General features: G+C 38.5%; 1 protein-coding gene across 2 annotated transcripts in view; it reads left to right on the top strand.

Annotated features, from left to right (window-relative positions):
* Positions 1-215: 215 nt before the first annotated feature.
* The window catches only part of ptn (pleiotrophin), a 30361-nt gene continuing 10010 nt past the window's right edge, over positions 216-20566 (top strand). The window contains exons 1-2 of one of the 2 annotated variants that reach the window (XM_073813735.1): positions 216-377; positions 6829-6886. In XM_073813735.1, the coding sequence (XP_073669836.1) occupies positions 6849-6886 (38 nt within the window). In that variant the 5' untranslated portion in view covers positions 216-377; positions 6829-6848. The remainder of the gene's footprint in view (positions 378-6828; positions 6887-20566) is intronic. The other variant, XM_073813740.1, reaches the window with a different exon arrangement.

Genomic DNA, 20566 nt, shown 5'->3' with positions numbered 1-20566 from the left:
GGCCTGTTTTTCCGTTTATTATAAGTCATGGAAAATCAGCTTTTCAGTCAGTGACAGTCTCTTTCTCTCTCATTGTACCCATCTGTATCTCTCTCTCATCCCTTAAATGACCTTGTATTAATGAGTGAGTGATCATGAGTCAGTTGGGCTTTCAGTGCGCCTCACAGCAAATACACAAACAATCCCTCCCTCCCTCCCTCCTTCACACACACACACACACACATATATGCATTCACCCGGTCGCTCTCACAGACACTATTAGCACAGCTCTGTGGTGAAATAGGAAGCTAAAGTGAGAGAGTTAAAAAAGAAGTAAAAACAGGTGGAATTCAGACGACCTCTAGAACAGAAACGCCAAACTTTGTCTCAGACTAAAGGTAGGTAACTTTAAATCTCTGTCAAGAAGCTGAAAGCAGCCGTTACTCTGAATTTATTACGCTAAGCTTGTTTGAGCAAAACAAGAGATTTGATTTCTAAGAGAATCTTCACACTTGAGCAAATGTCTTAAAAAAGCCACCCAATCCGTCGCTCAGATCTTTCTGTGAAGGATTGTCTTGTGGTCTTGTTATATCTCAAGTACGCCGGAGGATGAATTGCAGAGATAACTGCGTTTTGTCTGTGGTTCGGGATCTTGAGGCCTTTCTGCTCTCAGCGGCCGGCTGGTGACAGGTTGACTTAACCGTGTCCCTCTTCTGTCAGGGTTTAGATTGGGCAAAATCTCCTCGTGCGTCAGGGAATACTGAGGTTTTTGACCTCTCGCTTTCCTGTTGGATGTTCAACAAAACTAACACAAATGTAAAACTGTTTTTAAGTGCTGCTTTTCTTGAATAAATTTTTAAATGATTAAATTACATTGATATTATGATATTTATGCATTTTATCATTTTAAGAGCATTGTAATTGGTTACTTTAAAACACCACAGCTGTGTGTTTGTGTAGGACAATTAAAGATGACAATTTTTGCTGTTTTGTCAAATGACATTGTAAATGTAGGACAGTGTATAAACATCAAAGCGTTCCCTTAATAAAGCATTGAAATGGGTTTGATGTGGTGCACCTTTTATCTATCTGCCCCGTGCACGTTCGTGTCAGTACGTCCCCTCCAGACACGAACGAGAGATAAATCCTGCTAAAGGAAAAGAGTTTTACCTTTCTCAACATACACATCAGGCTTCTCTCATCTATGGTTCTCTCTTCTCACCGTGACAGGTAAAAGCCCCGCTGAAAATCTCTGCGGCTCACGTCTGCTGTTTTGTGTTGCCTTCTTTTGAAAGCACGTCGTGTTTGGGGGTGTATAGTCGACATATTCACTCTTCTACATATAGAGCATGTGTGTGCGTGTTCGTTGAAGGGACGTTTTTCCCAGGGTGGTGTGTGAAGTGGGTCGTTCCTGACTGGAATGAGAATCAGCGGGGTGCTTACGACCCCATAAGCTCAGAGCATCGGGCCTCAACGCCACTGCTGTTGCCATAGTTATCAGTTAACCTATCAACAGGGCTCCTGCTCGACTGAAGAACCACCAGCCGGTCGTTTTTCTCTCGCTCGGGTCTGGGCTTAAAGAAATGTTCTGGGTTCAATATAACTTAAGGTCTATCGACAGAGTCTGTGAGGTGATGTCCATCATCGCTTGAAATCATTTCGAGTTTAAAAACCTTTCGGTTTCTTCTTCTTTGGATTAAAAAAGAAATGAAACTGAGGAGCTCAGATACAAAAGCTGCTAAATGGCACGTGCGTAAAAAATTTAGATAATGATATTAACCGAATGCTCTCTAAACTTATTATCAAATACTTTTGTTTCAAATCCACCTCAGGTCATTCAGAAATAGTGGTTTGTTGGCAGGATCGGTTAAACGTAAATTTTTCAGCAAAGCCCTTTTAGTGCATGGAAGATGAATTGAATGACAACGATGGCTGTACATCACGGTAGACTTTACTTGGTTTACCAAATATAAGGATATTGACTGAATTTTTGAGCCTTTACCTTAAAAGTTTACTCCATTTTCATTTAAAAATCGCTATAATTTACTCACCCCCATGACATTCAAGATGTTTATGTCTTTCTTTTCGGTAGACTTTACTTGGTTTACCAAATATAAGGATATTGACTGAATTTTTGAGCCTTTACCTTAAAAGTTTACTCCATTTTCATTTAAAAATCGCTATAATTTACTCACCCCCATGACATTCAAGATGTTTATGTCTTTCTTTTCGGTAGACTTTACTTGGGTTACCAAATATAAGGATATTGACTGAATTTTTGAGCTTTTACCTTAAAAGTTTACTCCATTTTCATTTAAAAATCGCTATAATTTACTCACCCCCATGACATTCAAGATGTTTATGTCTTTCTTTTCGGTAGACTTTACTTGGTTTACCAAATATAAGGATATTGACTGAATTTTTGAGCCTTTACCTTAAAAGTTTACTCCATTTTCATTTAAAAATCGCTATAATTTACTCACCCCCATGACATTCAAGATGTTTATGTCTTTCTTTTCGGTAGACTTTACTTGGGTTACCAAATATAAGGATATTGACTGAATTTTTGAGCTTTTACCTTAAAAGATTACTCAATTTTCATTAAAAAATCCCTATAATTTACTCACCCCCATGACATTCCAGATGTTTATGTCTTTCTTTTCGGTAGACTTTACTTGGGTTACCAAATATGAGGATATTGACTGAATTTTTGAGCGTTTACCTTAAAAGATTACTCCACTTTCATTAGAAAATCCCTATAATTTACTCAACCCCATGACATTCAAGATGTTTATGTCTTTCTTTGTTCAGTCAAGAAGAAATTACTTTTTTGAGGAAAACTTTCCACGTTTTTTCTCCATAGTGGGCTTTAGTAGACCTCAACAGTTTATGGTTTCAACACAGCTTCAAAGGGCTCTAAACAATCCCAACAATGGCATAAGGGTCTTACCTATCAAAACTATTGTCATTTAACATTAAATTTTTAAAAAATTATTTTTAAACCACAACTTCTCGTCTTGCACTAGCCGTGTAATGGCCAGCATACCTGTATTATATAATCCTGTTGAAAGGTCATGGTTACATATATGTGATTTGCTTTTCTTGCGGACCATTTTAAACAATAAACTGACACAAAGACATTAATTAGTATCATTCCACATACAACAACGTCTGAACTGTCCTCATTCTCCACACTTGTAAACACTGGAGCGGTAGTTTTGCATACATCATGCTGGGGTTTAAAGGGCACCTATTTTGGCCATTTTTACAAGATGTAAAATAAGTCTCAGGTGTGGCCAAAATGTGTTGTTGAAGTTTCAACTCAAATACCCCAAAGATCATTTATTATTGCATGACCAAAATGCCCCTATTTAAGTGGGAGTTAAAAATGCGCTGTTTTCATGACTGTACCTTTTAAATGCAAATGAGCTACAGCTCCTCACTCCCTTTAGAAAAGAGACAGTAGTCCCAGTCTTAACTGGTAATTTACTGGTAAATTGCAGTTAACTGGTCATGTGTGAACAGAACCTTGAAATTTACCTGTAAGCACTATGTGTGAAGAAAAAATATAGATTACCGGCATTTAGAACGGGCGACGTTAGACCGCGTTGACAACTTCGGGCCATCATAACGTTTTAATACAGATGACGCGTTTACCCTCACACTGTTTACGGATGTTTCTACACACACACTGCTTAAAAGTCGAGCACACCTGAAGTTAACATCCACATTTCTTCACCAAAGTTGTTTAAAACAGCTTACCATCTATTTGCCGAATTGCCGACATCTTTAGCACGCCCTCTTTGAAGCCTAATGTGCAAACAGTACTGTTGTTTAAGACGCAGGTTGCGTTTGACGTCACCTAATGCAATGTTGTTTGGTCACGACCAACAAAACAAATACGGACCGTGAATATGAAAAAATAAGGACCATGGATATGAAGTCATAGCCCATTTTCTCACAGAGTTTACCGGTATTTTGATGTGAATGATGTCTTACTGGTAAATAGACGGAACGGCTTTGGTAAATTCATTCTGGTAAATCCATGGTAATTTACCGAAATTACTGTGTGTAAGAGGCTATAGGCTGCGTCCGAAATCACATACTGTGAAAGTAGGTACTGAATTAGATGAAGTACCTACTCATTGACCCTTAAAATGGTAGGTATTATATAGTATGAATATGGATAGTATGAATAATTTTGGACATACTACACTTACACTTTACATTTAGTCATTTAGCAGACGCTTTTGTCAAAAGCGACTTACAAATAAGGTAACAATAGAAGCAATTAGAGCAACACAAGAACAGCAATACATAAGTGCACTAGAACTAGTCTCATCAAGTCTAACACAGTATACATAGGGAAGGGTTAGTAATTTGTTTCTTGACAGACGATGTAAAGATAGGGATAGAAAAAAAAGATTTTAGCAAGTGAGGTGTTGGCGGAACAGAAGGGTTTTCATTCCAGTAGTTCACACCAAAGAATAGGAACAGAACCAGAGAAGGTACGCGATGGTGTTTTTTTTCCTTTTTGGGACGGCAAAATCCACCATGTTGATACATCACTTGACAAAGGTCATCATAACAACAAGTTAGTCATTGGCTGTTTCTCAATACCAAGAACGCAAAGAATGGACTTGTGTTTTCGTGGAGACTGGTCTTGCCAGGCGACCTCGGAAGAACGAACTCAGAAGGTCGCGAGAATACAGAACACACTTGTTAGAATTGAGATTTGTGCGATCTTCCTACTGGTCACGTGACCTCCCCATATTTCAGCGCGCAAGTCTGCACTCGATGCATCCTCGATATCAAGAACTCATCCGGGTATTTTCATGCGTCCTCTGTACTTGTGTTCTTGAGAATTGGAATTGTACTTCGACTGATAATGATGACGTAGAGCGAGGACACAAGGACGCAAGATCGCTGAAGAACGCATATTGAGAAACAGCCATTAACAGGAATGACATTAAAAAAGTGTAATTTAAACATGAGGGACGTCTGTTTAATATATGTATTTGCATTTGAATAGAGCTGCGTTACTGCTTTCAGGCATTTTCGGGCAATAAAACAACACCCCTCCATCTTTTTCTTTATTGGATTACTCCTCTCCTCGGGGCTCACGGGATAGCTAAGTGTCAATCAAATGAACACTTTGGTATCTTTCCAGAAGTAGTAGGTCATACGGGTACTTTTTTGCACACTGTTTTTCAAATACTATGAATTCGGACATTCTACTCCACCTACTATATAGTAAAGTAGGCAGTTTCGGATGCAGCCATTGAGCGCTTTCAGTGGCTGTGGGCGGGGTTTTATCAGTGTGACATCACATTAACAAGAGAATCAAAACGGCATGTCTAATTAGACTGCATTTATTTAATGGAGCTTATAAAAGACGAGTGCGTTGTTTTTTTTTATTGTAGGGTGGATGTTTTCACACACTGCCACACACATTTATGTCCAAACACCTTGTAAAAGTGGATTTTGCATAATTGGTGCCCTTAAAGTACATATGTTTAAAAGAAAATGTTGGCGAAATTGGCGATCGCTTTGCTAGATAAGACCTTTATGCCTTAGTTGGGATTGTTAAGAGCCAATGGAGCTGCATTGAAACTGTAAACTGTTGAGGTCCAATGAAAAATCGTGGAATGTTTTCCTCAAAGAATGACGTTCAGTATATCCAATATTTATTTCCAGCTTCTGTTAAGTAAAGTTTCGTCAGATTTGGTATCTTACCGGACATTTTCTTTGGTCATCAACATTTACCACAAATGTGTGCAACGGAGCCTAGGCCATACTGAACCCAGAACTATCCATTAAGAATTCACTCATCCGTGAGTTTCCCTTATACATAGAAGAGGCTCTAATGAGAAAATGCCAAGAACGAGAGGGAAACTGCTCTGAGATCTGTCGAATGCTGGCCGCTTCATCAGTGAAGTTTAATCTCCCATGGGCATGCCTGTCTGTGTGGGAACCGGTGGTTATATACACATCCACAGACAAAAGCATACTGGGTAGAGATGGAGGGGGCTGTTGAATTTCTTTCTGTTCTGTTTGATTCCGTCTTTCACTCGAGCTGTTTGAATCCGTTTTCTCATACGTTGGGTCAGAAAGGTGCGTGAGGCTGACAGAGAGAAACACAAGTGGGTTTGTGTGTGAAGAACACACAGCGGTCAGATTCTCAGAAGGATGTGCCATGGAAACTCACGCTCGCTTTTTTCCTTTTTCACCAAACTGCTCGTTGAGTGGGAATATCTGGAAATGTTTCTATACTGAATTCAGAGACATTAGTATTTATTGACTATGTTACTACAGAACACAACCTTCTCACATATTAACAGTACTTGTTTAGTTGTTTTTGAAAATATATTTTTTTAAACTGAAAGGAGGGTTCAGTGGTACAAATTCTGATGCTGGTCTGGTGTCATTTAGATCAAACTATCTGCTGTGATTGTTAAGTGATATTGTTTAAAGTCATGAGATTCAGAAGTCTCTGAATGTTTGTTTTTCCTCCCCAGAGTGAGAGAGATAAAATGACTCCCTTTGAAATAATGAACAATTAATCCATGAAACTGCTTTTCCCAGCATGCATCTCGCTGGCTCTGCTGTGATTGGTTAACCTATTTATAAAGTTCAGGTTGTTGCGTGGAGACTAAGTGCAAATGGTCTTGAATATTGATCCTTCTGAAAGTGCCATACATAGGGTTACGGTGAACCCAGCATGTAAGCAAGCACCCAAGACTCACCTGGTTCTCTCTCTCTCTTTCTCTCTCTCTTTCTCTCTCTTTCTGTTTGTCTGTACCCCTGTCCCTGCGGGAGTGCTGGGTTGTTTGTGTTTGTCTAATGAAGTGAGATGATTGTCTCTCAGTATGAAGTCACCAGAGACGGAAAGCCAAGCAGCAGTAAGGTAACAGAGTGATTGACAGATGGAGGGAGTGAATGAAAAAAACATACTAGGCAAGAAACATTAGTAAAAACTTAAAATCTGCTTAGTTTTTAGCATCATTTAAAATGTGACTAAAATGAGTTCTTTGTTTGCTCTTAATATAACCTCATCTCATGTGCATGTTTAGTTTCTGAGAGACGCTCTCACATTGCTCTTTGAAAACTCAGGAGATTTTAAGTAAACATTAATTATTTATACAAAATTTATCTGTTTCCAAGTAAAACAGGATCATATAAGGGGATGTTGCTGACAATAATGATCTTTATTAGAATAACATGCAGAGACAACACCAGAAATACTGTAGGTTTTAAAGCTGGGTCGAGTCTGAGAAATTAGCCTGAACTTTATTTGTGAATAAAACAATTGTTGACATACAGTGAGAGTATATAGAGCAATCAAATGTGTAAAAAAAACACACATTCAATGAGAAGACTTTGAGTCCTTCTTATCAAGATCCCTGTATTTGTTTATAGACTCTGAAACCTTACGCTGTTTAAAGATCTTGTCACTCTTGAGTAGATGCATGTGTGTTTTTCTTCTGTGCTGCAGGAGGCTAAAGCAAAAGTTTCCATTTGCATCTCATTGCTTTCTAAGAGAAACAATTAAGATTTTAAAGTGATTTTTGATTTAGAGCACTTTTAAAATGATAAATGAAAATGGCTTTACCATCAGCTAGGAGAAAATACGCTCTTTAAACTCTTAAGCTGCTTTATTTGATCCATTGTGAGTGTTTGTATAACAGTAAGATCATTACACACGTGCCTGGTTACACTTTATTGTAAATTGAATTATTAAAGATGATGTAATGGTGTTTATTTCAAGTGATGATAATGAAGAGGGTCATTAATGTTACTCAGGAACAACCAAAGCCAGTGAGTTGAGCAAAAAACACTATTGATTTGTGTCAATGTCAATAAAAGACCATTTTAATATGCCACAATCAATTAGCAGTTAAACGCAACATTATTATAAGGCACACATGGCACTCCTAAATACTTAATTCTATTTTGCCTATTTAATTCTATTTTGCCAATCACCACATTTCAATGACAATTATTTTCCCGATAATGGCCACTCGAAACTAGAGATAGACCGTTATTAAATTTTTCCACCGATACAGATATAAGCATGTTTTATTTATTTAAGTTTTAATAAATGACTTGTTTAATTGTGTCATTGATGCATTTTGCACAACAACTGCATTATCCTATAAATTAATTTAATTTTTAATCCATTGTAGATAAAATTATTAGAGGAACGCATTATTGCATCAAATTTTACCTCATATGTAAGCATGTGTGATTCCGCGCCCCCGTGAACTCTGGCGAATTTTGGCGTTGTACCAAGAAGATGAATCTAGAAATCTACTAATATAACGTCGAGACTGTCACATTTACATCCCGTACTGGAGTTTGGCTAATGACGTCTGCGACTGCACTGTCTGCAGCGCCTGCCACCAGAATAAAGTAATGTAACACCATCACGACGGCAAAAATCTTAGAAAAGTGACAAGAATGCAGCACATAATTGATAATATTTAGCTTACTAAGCAGATTAAAAGACAAATAACAGATTAAGGGACGCTTCTTTGATTTTGGGGTTGCATGCAAAATCCATTTGACTCAAAAAAACCAAGGGGGCACGTGCCCCCTCAGTTTAAATGGGCATGCCGCCTCTGCCTTCAAGGTGATCCAAGACCCTCTCCTTTATTTCAGGGATTTATTCTGCGATAACAACCGGCTGTCTGTACACGATCCTTTACATATATTTTTATAAAGCGATTCAAGGCTGTGCTATATGTGAACATTACACAAAAACAAAGCTTTTCATGACGTTTTGAAGTTTTCACACATTTCTTTCACTTATTTTTGAATCAAGTTTTTTCTTTTAATAAAATGCAATCATTTATATTTTCGAAGGATTTATGCATGAAGTTTTATGCATGGTACAAAGTTTTCACGGTAGAAAAACGGTCACTTTAAATAGAATCATCTCCAGAGACATCAGATGTATGCCTCAGGGACTGTGTATGTGCACATGTGTGTGTACATCAGATCATTATATAGAGGGAATTGTGACCATACGGTGGGGTGGACAGCAGTGATGTGTGCGTTGTCTGTAATCTCACTGCTAATAGGCTGATGTCCACTAATGGCCGATGCAGTGGAGCAGAATAAGTGTTTAATAGGGGTGTTGTAGGCTGACTGACTCATACCGTACATGCTCACCCTGGGCTTTAGAGCTCATCGGGTGGGAACATAATGCACATCTAATCTTAAGAGCCTCTACACAGCATATACAGACAATAATAGAGACCTCGCTTGAACGTTACGGCCCGCATTGATTTTTTATTGTCTCTCTCTTTTAACACAAACCTCTCTCAGGCCCCAGAGTCATTACAGCTGTCAGCATCACACACCCAATTAAAGAGCCGGACCGTATGAGATAACAGACCACCCACCTCAGGGGAAATTATGGATTATATCCAATCAGTTTGGGTGTTTATATCATCAATACCTGGAGCACATAAATACTTTATGATCATTTATGGTTAAAGGGGAAATCTGGCGTTGTTTACGTACTCCCAAGTGATATGCAAATGATTACACTAAACTACAGTGCTCTCTTCAAAACTACAAAACCATCAACAAAGTGGCATTTAATGTGGGGGTTCGACAGAATTTTATGTATTCTGACTAATTAACACAGTTTAAGAGTTGGATTCCTCATGGTCAGAGTGTCAAAAAAGCAGTTGGATGTGTGACAGAGTATTTCCGTGCTGAATGCACTTTGCCAGGGTTCATAACGTTGGCGGGTCACAGGACTGGAGATAGATGAGAAGTTGTGGTTTAAAAGTGCATATTTTTTATTTTTCTTGTCAAAATTGACAATCGTTTCGCTAGATAAGACCCCTACATTACATTCACACGGGGCGTAAGCGTTAGCGCTTAACGGAAGGCTTGTCTGAAGCGTGGCCAACAGCCAATCACTGTGGCCGCAACACAAGCTCCGGTCTTCCATAAACGTAATTGGCTGGCTCTGCCTAGGTTATTTGCATAAGGCGATATGATTGGCTGACGCACACGTTGCCGCTTGAAAAAATGAGAAATGTTCAACTTCTGCCACGAGCAACGGCAGTGACGCGGCGCCGCCGGATCCACAATTCAGTTCGCCAACGCTTGACGTCACCCATTAAAAGTGAATGGGAAGCTTCAAAGTTTACGCCCCGTGTGAATGCACCGTTATGCCTTGGTTTGGAATCGTTTAGAGTACAATTCTTCCTGGTTTTGTGCACCACCAATGTCAGAAATGGTGTTTGGAAGACGAGAGTGATGTTAAATTGTTTATTTTTGGACAAACTATTCCTTCAAATCTGATCCTCCTTCAGAGATTGGCTAGAAATCGCCTTGTGTTTTTTTCAGGCATCTTTAGTTTGAAGTGAAAAGATGGACAGTGACTCTAATCTCAGATTATGAGATTACATCCTGTAATCTCTATTAAAGCAGGGCTGTGTTGGTTGATATCTCTTCAAACAGATGGCATGTGTGGAAGAGGAGGGTTTTAGAAACCTTCAGAGTTAATTACAGACACTACAGAAACACCACTATAGTTATTTACAGACAAACACGGAGCCGTAAATAAAGCTTCTCCAGCGCACCAGATAAATGACTGTGGTCATGAGTTTGGGTCAGAACCGCCTCCCACAGCTACGCCCGCTTTCTTTTCACTTCACACCTATCTCTGTTTTAAGAGTTCTGATGTAGTGCTGAAGTTAGAAGAACCTGCTGTGGGATTAAAACAATGACCTCATATTCTCTCTCTCTCTATCTCTGTGTGTGTGTGTGTTACTGATCTGAGATCTGATCTGTTTTAAAGCCTGTTGCCCCACAGAGATGGATGTTCTTTAAAGAACCCACCCACTCTCTTTCTTCTTCTTCTTCTCCTTCTTCTTCACATTCTCCAAGTGCAGACCAAAAATAACACAACTCCTCCATTAATATGTGTCCACCCTCCTAAACAATACAGAAACTAACAAAGGAAGTACCGAACAGTACCACGGTAATACTATGCTTGTTTGGAGAGGTGTCAGGATAACACTGTGCCTTGGACATCTTTAATGGTAGTAGCATGGAAAACGGTTTTATCTATTTCCATATGCAGTTAAAGACTATATTGAATGTCTGATAGCACCCTGTGTTGAGATGAATAGGAGTGCTAACAGGTCCTGATAGCTCTCTTCTATGCATTCAGATTTGTCTTTGGAGGGCAGGACTTTAAAAAGAGAATGTGTGGTTTAAGCTAAATATAAATGTAATGGCAGAAAACCATCTGTGAGGTTTGTGTGTGAATTCGCTGCAGTAGACCAGTTTTTGTGTTTGCTAGATCCGTTCGCTATGCAATAAAAAATAATGCAGGTGATCTAACAAACAGTCTGACAAGCTCAATAAACACTAATATGGACTGAATTTCTCTTCTTTATATCAGCTATTTCTGGATTTCATTGCTATTACTCTCAATGCCATTACTTTGTTCTTCATTGATTCTGGAGGCTTTCTGATGAAAATTGGCCTCAAGCCGACTGTTTCTGCTTGCTTTAAGAAAACTGTCTGAGGCCACTGTGATGATCCTTAAAGCCATCTCTTAAACTGTTGCTGTAGATAGGCTATAGGATGTTAAAGCGTAACTAAACCCCTTGTCAGAGCCTGACTCCACCCACTGACAATATTTGAAAAATGCAAGAAAAGTGGGCAGATCCCAACGGAGATAGATGGGACGAACTAAGCTCGTACCAAGTGTGTGGTGAGATCGTAACAAGGGCGTGGTGAGCTTGAACCTGCTTACATCACGAGTTATTTTTTGGACCCAACATCCAATAGAAAAATTCAACTGCAGTAGCCACCGTTCAACCTGAAGAGGGCAGCACTTAGACATTTTTAGACCATTGTAGTATTGAAACACTTTATATCAAAATGTCAAAAAACTTACTAAAATCAATGAACAGCACTACTAAAGCATCATTCTTACAGATCATTAACTAAAAAAAGTTGGTTTAGGGTTTAGTTACTCTTTAAAAACAGAGACTTTAGAAACAGATGATGACTGTAGCGGGTGCTGTGTTATCAATACCTCCTATTTCAACAAAACAATACAAATTCACTGAATGCTTACAGAATAACCATTGAAGTACCCAAAGTAAAAAATGAACACTTGCTGTATAAACTCTGTAACTTATTTAGCATGTGTGTTAAAGGGACACTCCACATTTTTGGAAATAGGCTCATTTTCCAGCTCCCCAGAGTTTAACGTTTTGGAATCCATTCAACTGATCTCAAGGTCTGACGGTGCCACTTTTAGCATAGCTTAGCATAATCCATTGAATCTGATTAGACCATTAGCATCGTGCTCAAAAATAACCAAAGAGTTTTGATATTTTTGCTATTTAAAACTTGACTCTTCTATAGTTATTGTGCACTAAGACGGACAGAAAATTAAAAGTTTTGATTTTCTAGGCCAATATGTATAGGAACTATACTCTCACTGCGGTGTGATAATCCACAATAGAAACTCTTTGGTCATTTTTGAGCACGATGCTAATGGTCTAATCAGATTCAATAGATTATGCTAAGCTATGCTAAAAGTGGTACCGCCAGACAAGGAGATCGGCTGAATGGATTTCAAAACGGTAAAAATCAAATATTTCACTCTAGGGGAGCTGGAAAATGAGCCTTTTTCAAAAAAAGTGTAGTGTCCCTTTAATATTGATTTATTACATAGCGCTCTAAAATGCTTGATTCTGATTGGCCAGTCGCGACATTCCAAGGTACAGTATGTTTTTCCAAGATAACAACCACCTGAAATTAATAACACACTAGTAACCTGGATGATGCAAATCATTTTGACAGGTAAAGTTTAATATGACATAAAAACTATGAATATGTCTTTAATAACATTTATGACATTATATTTACAAATGATTAAACCAAATAGTGTGTTCGTGACATTTTAACATCTTGTCTTATCTTAAAACCGAAATGAAACTTGTTTTTCTTGCGTAAGGTCTGCATTCATTAAAAATGTACAAATAAAATATTTCAAATCAATATTTGATGTGTAATAAGTGGGAAATGTGTTAAGCAAAGCAGATGTAATTATTCATCTAAAACGTATGCTGACTTATCTAACATATATGTAATTAACACAGATCTCGTATAGATGTGGCTCAGTTTCTCAGCTCAACTTTGCGTGTGGAAAGTTTGTTTCATGCGGACCTTCATTTTCGCTAATTAAACCTCTTGGAATGAACAGGAAGACTTTTACATAAGCAGAATGAAAGCCTTAAATGTCACACTGTTTTAGATATGGAGAGGTGAGTATGTGTGGGTGGGGCTGCTAACGATAGAGTCATTGGTCTATTTTGGATGTAATTGCTTTGTTCATGCACCTGCTTCCAACTGCACCATCTGTCATCCGCCCGAGAAAAACTCACAAGACAATCTCAACACAGTATATCTAAATTATGATGCTGAGAATCATGATCTGAACTACAGACGTGACAAGAACGTCCCTGCATTCAATAAGAATAGATAGATCTATTAATAGAGGCAATAACTGTCTGACTGGTTCATTGAGTAGGTGTCTGAATGGAATGCTTCCCTGGTACCCAATGTGGACTATACACTGTGTACTCTGTATTAATTCATATTTAAAATATGCCGTTGACTGTAAATTGTTAAATTGCCAGTATCAAACAGAGAATGATACATTGTTGTCACAGTATGTCAATTTCTTAATATCTGGCAGTCCAAAGAAATAAGGAGTCAAGAAGTGGAAGTCAAGTGCATTGCATATGTTGGTTATCCAGGTTTTCCATGTCCATAAAAAAATAAGGACGTAGCGTTTGTGATGTTACTCATAGCTATGTAAAGAGCATTTTTGAAGCCAAAAGTTGGCGGAGCCTGTTGTTGCCTTCTTGGAGGTGCATCAACATGTGTCACTTACGGATATCAGAAAAGGGCAGAGAGGCTGGATGTGGGTGGAGCTGAGGGGTCTGGTTGCTGTACGTTCACACCAGATATGGAAGAGGTGGCAAAAATGCGCTATTCGCGTAGATTGAGGCTTGAACATTTTGTGTTTACTTGCTTCATTTGCACGTGAAATTCTAATCATTCGAGACATTCACATGTAAAATTGCGTCATGAGAAGGGCTTACTGTATAAAGCTCAACGTACCATATTTCAAGTCGCGCGGATCACGCCGCAACGCTCAATTCGTGGAAAACAAGGATGCGTCTTTGGTTTGACATAACATGTAAATCACTCGCGCTTGATGCCCCTTCCGCATCTGGGGTGAATGCACCATTAAACGGATGAGTTGTAAAAATGTTTTGAAGGCCAAAATTAGCTGTTTAGACCAAAAACGCTTCTTTACCAGGCTTTAAACAAATTTATTTAGTAGTGGTGCACGGGGCAAAAACGAACATGGGGTTAGTTTACATTGTTGCACAAGGTTGAGCGTTTTGTTTTTCCGGTATTTTTTCACACTGCCAAAAGACGATCTCCCGGAAATTATTGAAAATGTATAATGTTTTTCCATAGAGTTATTGATGAACGAGTGTTTTGGTGGAGTACATTTTTTCATCATATGTTTTTTTCGGTTTCTAACTTGGGTTTGTAAGATAACAAATCCAATGCTATGTCATATTAATCATTGTCTTGTTGACTAAAACATAGCATCATTTTGAAATATGTCTGCAAGTCTTAGCAAATTTTTTGGTTGGCTTGAAAATATTTTGACCCAGCAGGGTTAAATGTAACGCTGTGTTACAACTAACCCCTCAGCACTTACGATATGAAAACCGCTAACGTTAGCGTAAATCTTGCTGTTGTTTTAAATAGGCTACACACGAATGACTGCTGTCTGCAAACAAAATAAATGTGTCTGTCTTATCAAAAATCGTGTGTCAATTTTGTTTTGTTCATATCTTTAATATTGATTGAATAAGCTTATGTCAAAGATTGAAATCATAATGAAATGAATGACTTTGATGCTCATTATCTCAGAATTTGATTTTGAAATTGTAGTATGGTTATGACAGACTGGGTCACATATAAAAAACTGTTTTGTCATAATTATGCTGCTTTTTCTCACATATTTAGACATTTGTATCCATTTATAATTAAAAAAAGGGCTGGATGAATGAATACAGTGTGGATACCTGTCAAATATAGACAGATATATAAACAATATCCACTTCAAGTATATAGACAAAATAGTATTGAAATATTTGCCTGCAAACTTAATTTTTAGCAAGTGTAATAGGGGCAATTTCGCATTATTATCGGGGACGTATCGCCTGCAATATGCATGTGATATGGCCCAGCTTGTCAGGGAACTACGGCTTTGTGTAGTAAATGCTGCTCTATCTGAAAGCAGGGGATGCTAAAGCCACTTTCTTGACCACCATTTTATTTTTTTGAATAAACATTCCCCGTGCACACACGCGCATGGAACATTGAAGGCAGCAAAGGATACATCAATGCTGCCTTCAAAAATTGATGAAGGTATCTCAGATAGTAAAGCAAACATTTGATTTGGATGTGATGTCTTGATGCCTCTGAAGGCAGCATTTTAGAGCTTTTGGACGCAGCCCATGTATAAAGGCAATTTGCACACTATGCACACTACACATGTTGCTAAAATTAGTATGTTATTAAGTCAATACTTTGCTAGAGTACTGTTTAGCACATAGCCTTTAGTATTGTGTTGCATTTGGTTCAGGCAGATTTTCTGGTAAATGTTGTGCTTCGGGGGGGCTGAACGTTTCTCTGTAGCGAAATTCACAGAAAGACACAAATGTCAAAAAGTCGATTTGCAACTCCCATTCCATTTATTTTCTATTTGCAGGGGCTTTGCTGTCTATGAGCTGCATGTGTATAAGTGTGCGTGTGTATAAATATGTGTGAAACTGATTTGGGATTACAGGTGCCTGGCAGGTGTATCAGACCCGGGGCAGTTTCATCTGTCTGAGAATGTGTACGTCTTAAGGTTTAGTGTCAGCCTTTGTGTGTTTTTCTGTAGAGGGACTCTCATGAATATGATTGTCTGATTTGTGTCCCGTGGCTCATGCTGATATCAGACTCCCCTGTAGAGTTAACACCAACATAAGAATATCATACATTATGTAATTATTTGTGGTATTTGCTCAGGTTTGATCAAACCTTAAATATTAAAGACGGTCCAACACCATATGTGCCGTAGGCATGAATAATGTCACTAGTTAAGGTGAGATTTCTTTTACTTTTATAAAGCAATTTTCACATGATGGTCATGTTTGTGTGCTGCTGCGCAGCCCTGTGTGTGTAATAAGCAGTGTACGCAAGTTGTGCACCACCCTATAGGTGCATATAACTAATGTGCCCTTTAAATAAATTAAAAAAATACTGCAGCATTGGCTTTTAGGTTTTAGCATTGAGGTTTTATTTGGTCAATGATGCAATCGTTTTTATATGTCTCCAAAATAGGGTGCATGATAGGGTCCCTGATCTTCACTGGTGTACCGCAGCATTTTTTGGTAAAATGTTTATAAAGCAGCCAACCAGTTTCTTCTCTAGCTGTGCTTCATTTGCATTAAGAGATTTGGCAGATGCTATTATCCAAAGCGACAAATGAGAAACAACCCAAGCAATTTATCATAGAAGAGATAACACTATTCATAGCATCCAATGAAAATCGTCAGTAAACTATCACAGAATCCAGAGCGGATTTATGTCTCCATTTTTATTACCTCAGTAAGGGTGATTATCTACAATCAGTCAGGCATTATAACAAAGGTATCTCTTTGCGGTTTTTCTTCTTAAACATCTTTGGTTTGTTGATTTCTTTTCCTCTGCATTTTATCAAGTTTCTATTCTCCGAACTCCCTGATCTGTGAAGCAAACAGACAGAACTCGGCTGATCCGGGTTTGGGTCTGAGTCAGAATAGCTGGATCAAGCGCAAAGCTTTCCTCTCAAACCCAGACTCAGTGTGGATAAAAGCGTGTCAATCACAGCCCACAAGAAAACAGGCAGTCTTATACATCAGGATTGCTGCTGGAGACTCCTGATATCCTGTGGAGTTTAGCTGGAACGCTAATCAGATACCTGAAGCAGGAGATCTATCAGCTCTTTTCTACAGAACTACAGATCTCCAGCAACACAACTGAACACCAATGCTTTACCCAACACATGTTGTCCATTGAGAGTTTACAACCACTGGTTAGTTTCAATGTTCATTGTACGCTGAAATAATTCACATTGTGTTATAACAGATAAGAATAAATTAGGAGCACTTCATGAGGGTGAATATTTTTGGGTGAACTGTTTCTTTAAAATCCAATGCACCAGTCTTCCAGAAATCTGTCAGTCGCAAACAACGAATACAGCTTTCTTCTGGCAATAAACGTGTGTGTGTGTGTTTCTGTCTGATGGATCACGTTGTCACTCTCTCCCTGCTGCTTCCACACTGATCAATGAGCTAATGGAGTGTTAGAGTGGGTAACTGCTTTACCCCACTGCACACACACACACACACACACACACGCACACACACACACACACACACACACACACACACAAACTGACCGCCCCAAGTCTTCATTCAGTGGGGTTTTGGGGGGGTGAGCACAGGTAATTTTTCATGTGAGGCTTCTGATCTTACTTTAGGGTGTGTTGGTTGATCTGCAGAACTTAAACATAAAGATATTCATTATGGCTTTCTGCACTGGGCAAAAAACTGAATCTAAAAATTGGCTCCTTTTCAGTTTATGTGTTGGAATCACAGACTGTATAAAACATGAATGTAGTGTCCTTGACGTCACCCGTAGGTTTCAGAAGAGCATTTTTTAAGCTCAAAGTTGGGGGAGCCTGCCATTACCATCTTGGCAGCGCGTCACTCGCGGATAACCGAAAATAGGCAAAAAGGGTGGAGCTAAGGTGCCTTGTTACTGCAACCATGACACGCCATGGTTCCCGTAGTTTGCTGCATTTACATCAGGCATGGCTGATCACATGCCGTTTGCTTGCTTAATCGCAGTAAACATGATTTGTAAGATGTAAACAACATAAAAAGTGAATTAAACTGTTTTGAATGACCGTGTATGAGCATGAGTGGAACTGAAGAGGCTTACAGCATCTGTTTTTACAGGAATCAAGTTTAACATAAGCATATATTATTTAAATACCAATGTAGTGGGGTCTACGTTTTTATCCGTTTTATTTTGATAAACATGACACAATATAACATTGTTTGTGACTACATGAAAAGAGCTTTAAAGGAACAGTATGTAAGAAATTTATATCAATTAATCATTAAATGGCCCTGAAATGTTACTAGACATTAAGAAATCATTTTCATTTCAAATACTTATATCACTGACAACAGTGGTATAACCAGGATATTATCATTGAAAAAGTGGAGTTGCAGCCCTCAACTGATGTTTATGTTGTCGTTTTGTGTATTGGCCACCAGTTGTGTGATTGCAGTACCAGTTTTGCCCACAATCCTACAAACTGTTCCTTTAACTGTTATAAAAATACAGATTTGTGAGCATTCGTGGAACTGAGGGCGAAATAAACATGAAACAAACGTGATTGTTGTCATGTGGTGAATTCGACCAATCGTGAACCAATCATGTCGCCATTACAGCCCGTGCAGCTCCTCTTCGGAAAATGCACTGGCTGAATCAGGCGGCTGATCTCGAATCGCTCTCGCGGTTCTTTAAAACCATATGACACAGTCACGGGCCTGCAGCGCCAGTTCAAGTCGGACAAAATTACTAACCGACATGCACTGCTTTAAGTCAGCCGCCGATCGGTCTGCGCAGCGCCGCATGAAGTCGAACACACCTAATGTAATTAACCACGCCCACTGGAATGTGAGTTTGAATAGAATTGACCACACCCACTGGAAAGTGACTTTGAATGTAATTGGACATGCCCACTAGAATGTGACTTTGAATGTAATTAACCACACCCACTGGAATGTGAGTTTGAATAAAATTAACCACACCCACTGGAATGTGAGTTTGAATAGAATTGACCACACCCACTGGAATGGGACTTTGAATGTAATTGACCTATGGCTAAGCCAAGTCCCAACATGCGATGAGCCAATCACAGTGTGCATAGCTAACCCAATACACTTGGACATTCTCTGTTTCCAAGTCCATTGAAATGCATTGCAGTTAGTCATTTTTTATTCATTATAATTGGATAAATTAAACAAGAATGTCAACATCTGTTCTAAGCTAAGCCAACATGTATTTGAACGTTATCTTTAACATCTCTAACGTAACGTTAGCCTAACATTAGAAAACATTAAAGTTAGCTTCTAGCTGCGTTGTACATCATGTCACTTAGCTTCATTAACATATGTAAATAACCAAGATAACAAATGTTATTTGTTATTTGTAATAGCAATGTTGTGCTGAATGATTCATGTAAATAATGTAGCACCAAACTAACGAGATGTACTCTTGGTAAAGATGGTAAAAAGGCTTGTTCTGGAAACGTATGCAACTTAGACTTGTACATATTTAATTTGATCATAATGGCAACGAGATGTGGTTATTGCGTTTACACTATGAACTGTACATTTTTGAGTGGATCTGAAGCTTTTCATTGACCTTCTCAACAATAAAATTATTAATATAACCCTCCAATGCATAGTTAAGACCCTTTTGGTGACTTTGAGATGATATATATTCTTTCTGTCTCCAAAAATCATCAATTGCCTCTCGTGAAATGTCTCCTACTGTGATGACTGCCATAGCGCCTATCACCGAATGTTGATTGTTTGTCCGAGTGAGTGGAGGGGGTGTGGCTTAGCCATAGGTTAATTGACCACGCCCACTGAAATGTGAATTTGAATTGACTATACCCACATGAGCTTGGATTTCAATTAATAGATAGAAAAATTTACTAATCTGTAATTTTAAAGGATCAATCAAAAGGGTAAGAACAGATTGTTTGAGGTTTCCTCTTGATTTTTTGGGGGCTTTTTGTAGCTTGGCAACATTTTGAAGACAATGAGATAAATGAGATCATTCTGGTAATAATTTCCATTAATTTACACAATAGGTGCTTATTTCCAAAGCAAGTATACGTACTGTATACAACATATGAATTCCCTCTCAGTCAAACTCATGACCTTGCTGTAATGAGTGCAGTGATCTACATTTCAGTGGAAATAAAACCTGCCTTCACCACGCTCCATAAAACATTGCTTTATAAATATAATGACCTAGTGATATAAATGAAATACAGATTTCCGTAGCTGGCATTACACATTTGAATTGCAATTCAATTTGTAGTTTAAATCTGAGTAACACAAATCTAGTCTTCAAACCTTCACATTCTTGTCTTTTTTCATTCACAAAGCATATTATTGGTTTCTTCTGATATCGCAGTTTCACTTGAAGCTTTGTCAATCAGGTTTTGAAGGACAGATTATATTTTACAGATCAGAGTCAGATTAGTAAATCATAACCAATGATTGGCAGGTTTTTGTTCATCTGACTCCAATAGGTTGTTATGTGATGCTGATCATTAGCCTGGCTCCGCCCTCCTACGTGCTTCCGCTTATTTTTCATTTCGCTTCAGCAG

Source organism: Paramisgurnus dabryanus, chromosome 1, assembly GCF_030506205.2.
Source record: "Paramisgurnus dabryanus chromosome 1, PD_genome_1.1, whole genome shotgun sequence".
Taxonomy (NCBI): Eukaryota; Metazoa; Chordata; class Actinopteri; order Cypriniformes; family Cobitidae; genus Paramisgurnus; species Paramisgurnus dabryanus.
This window is presented reverse-complemented; position numbering and strand designations above follow the sequence as displayed.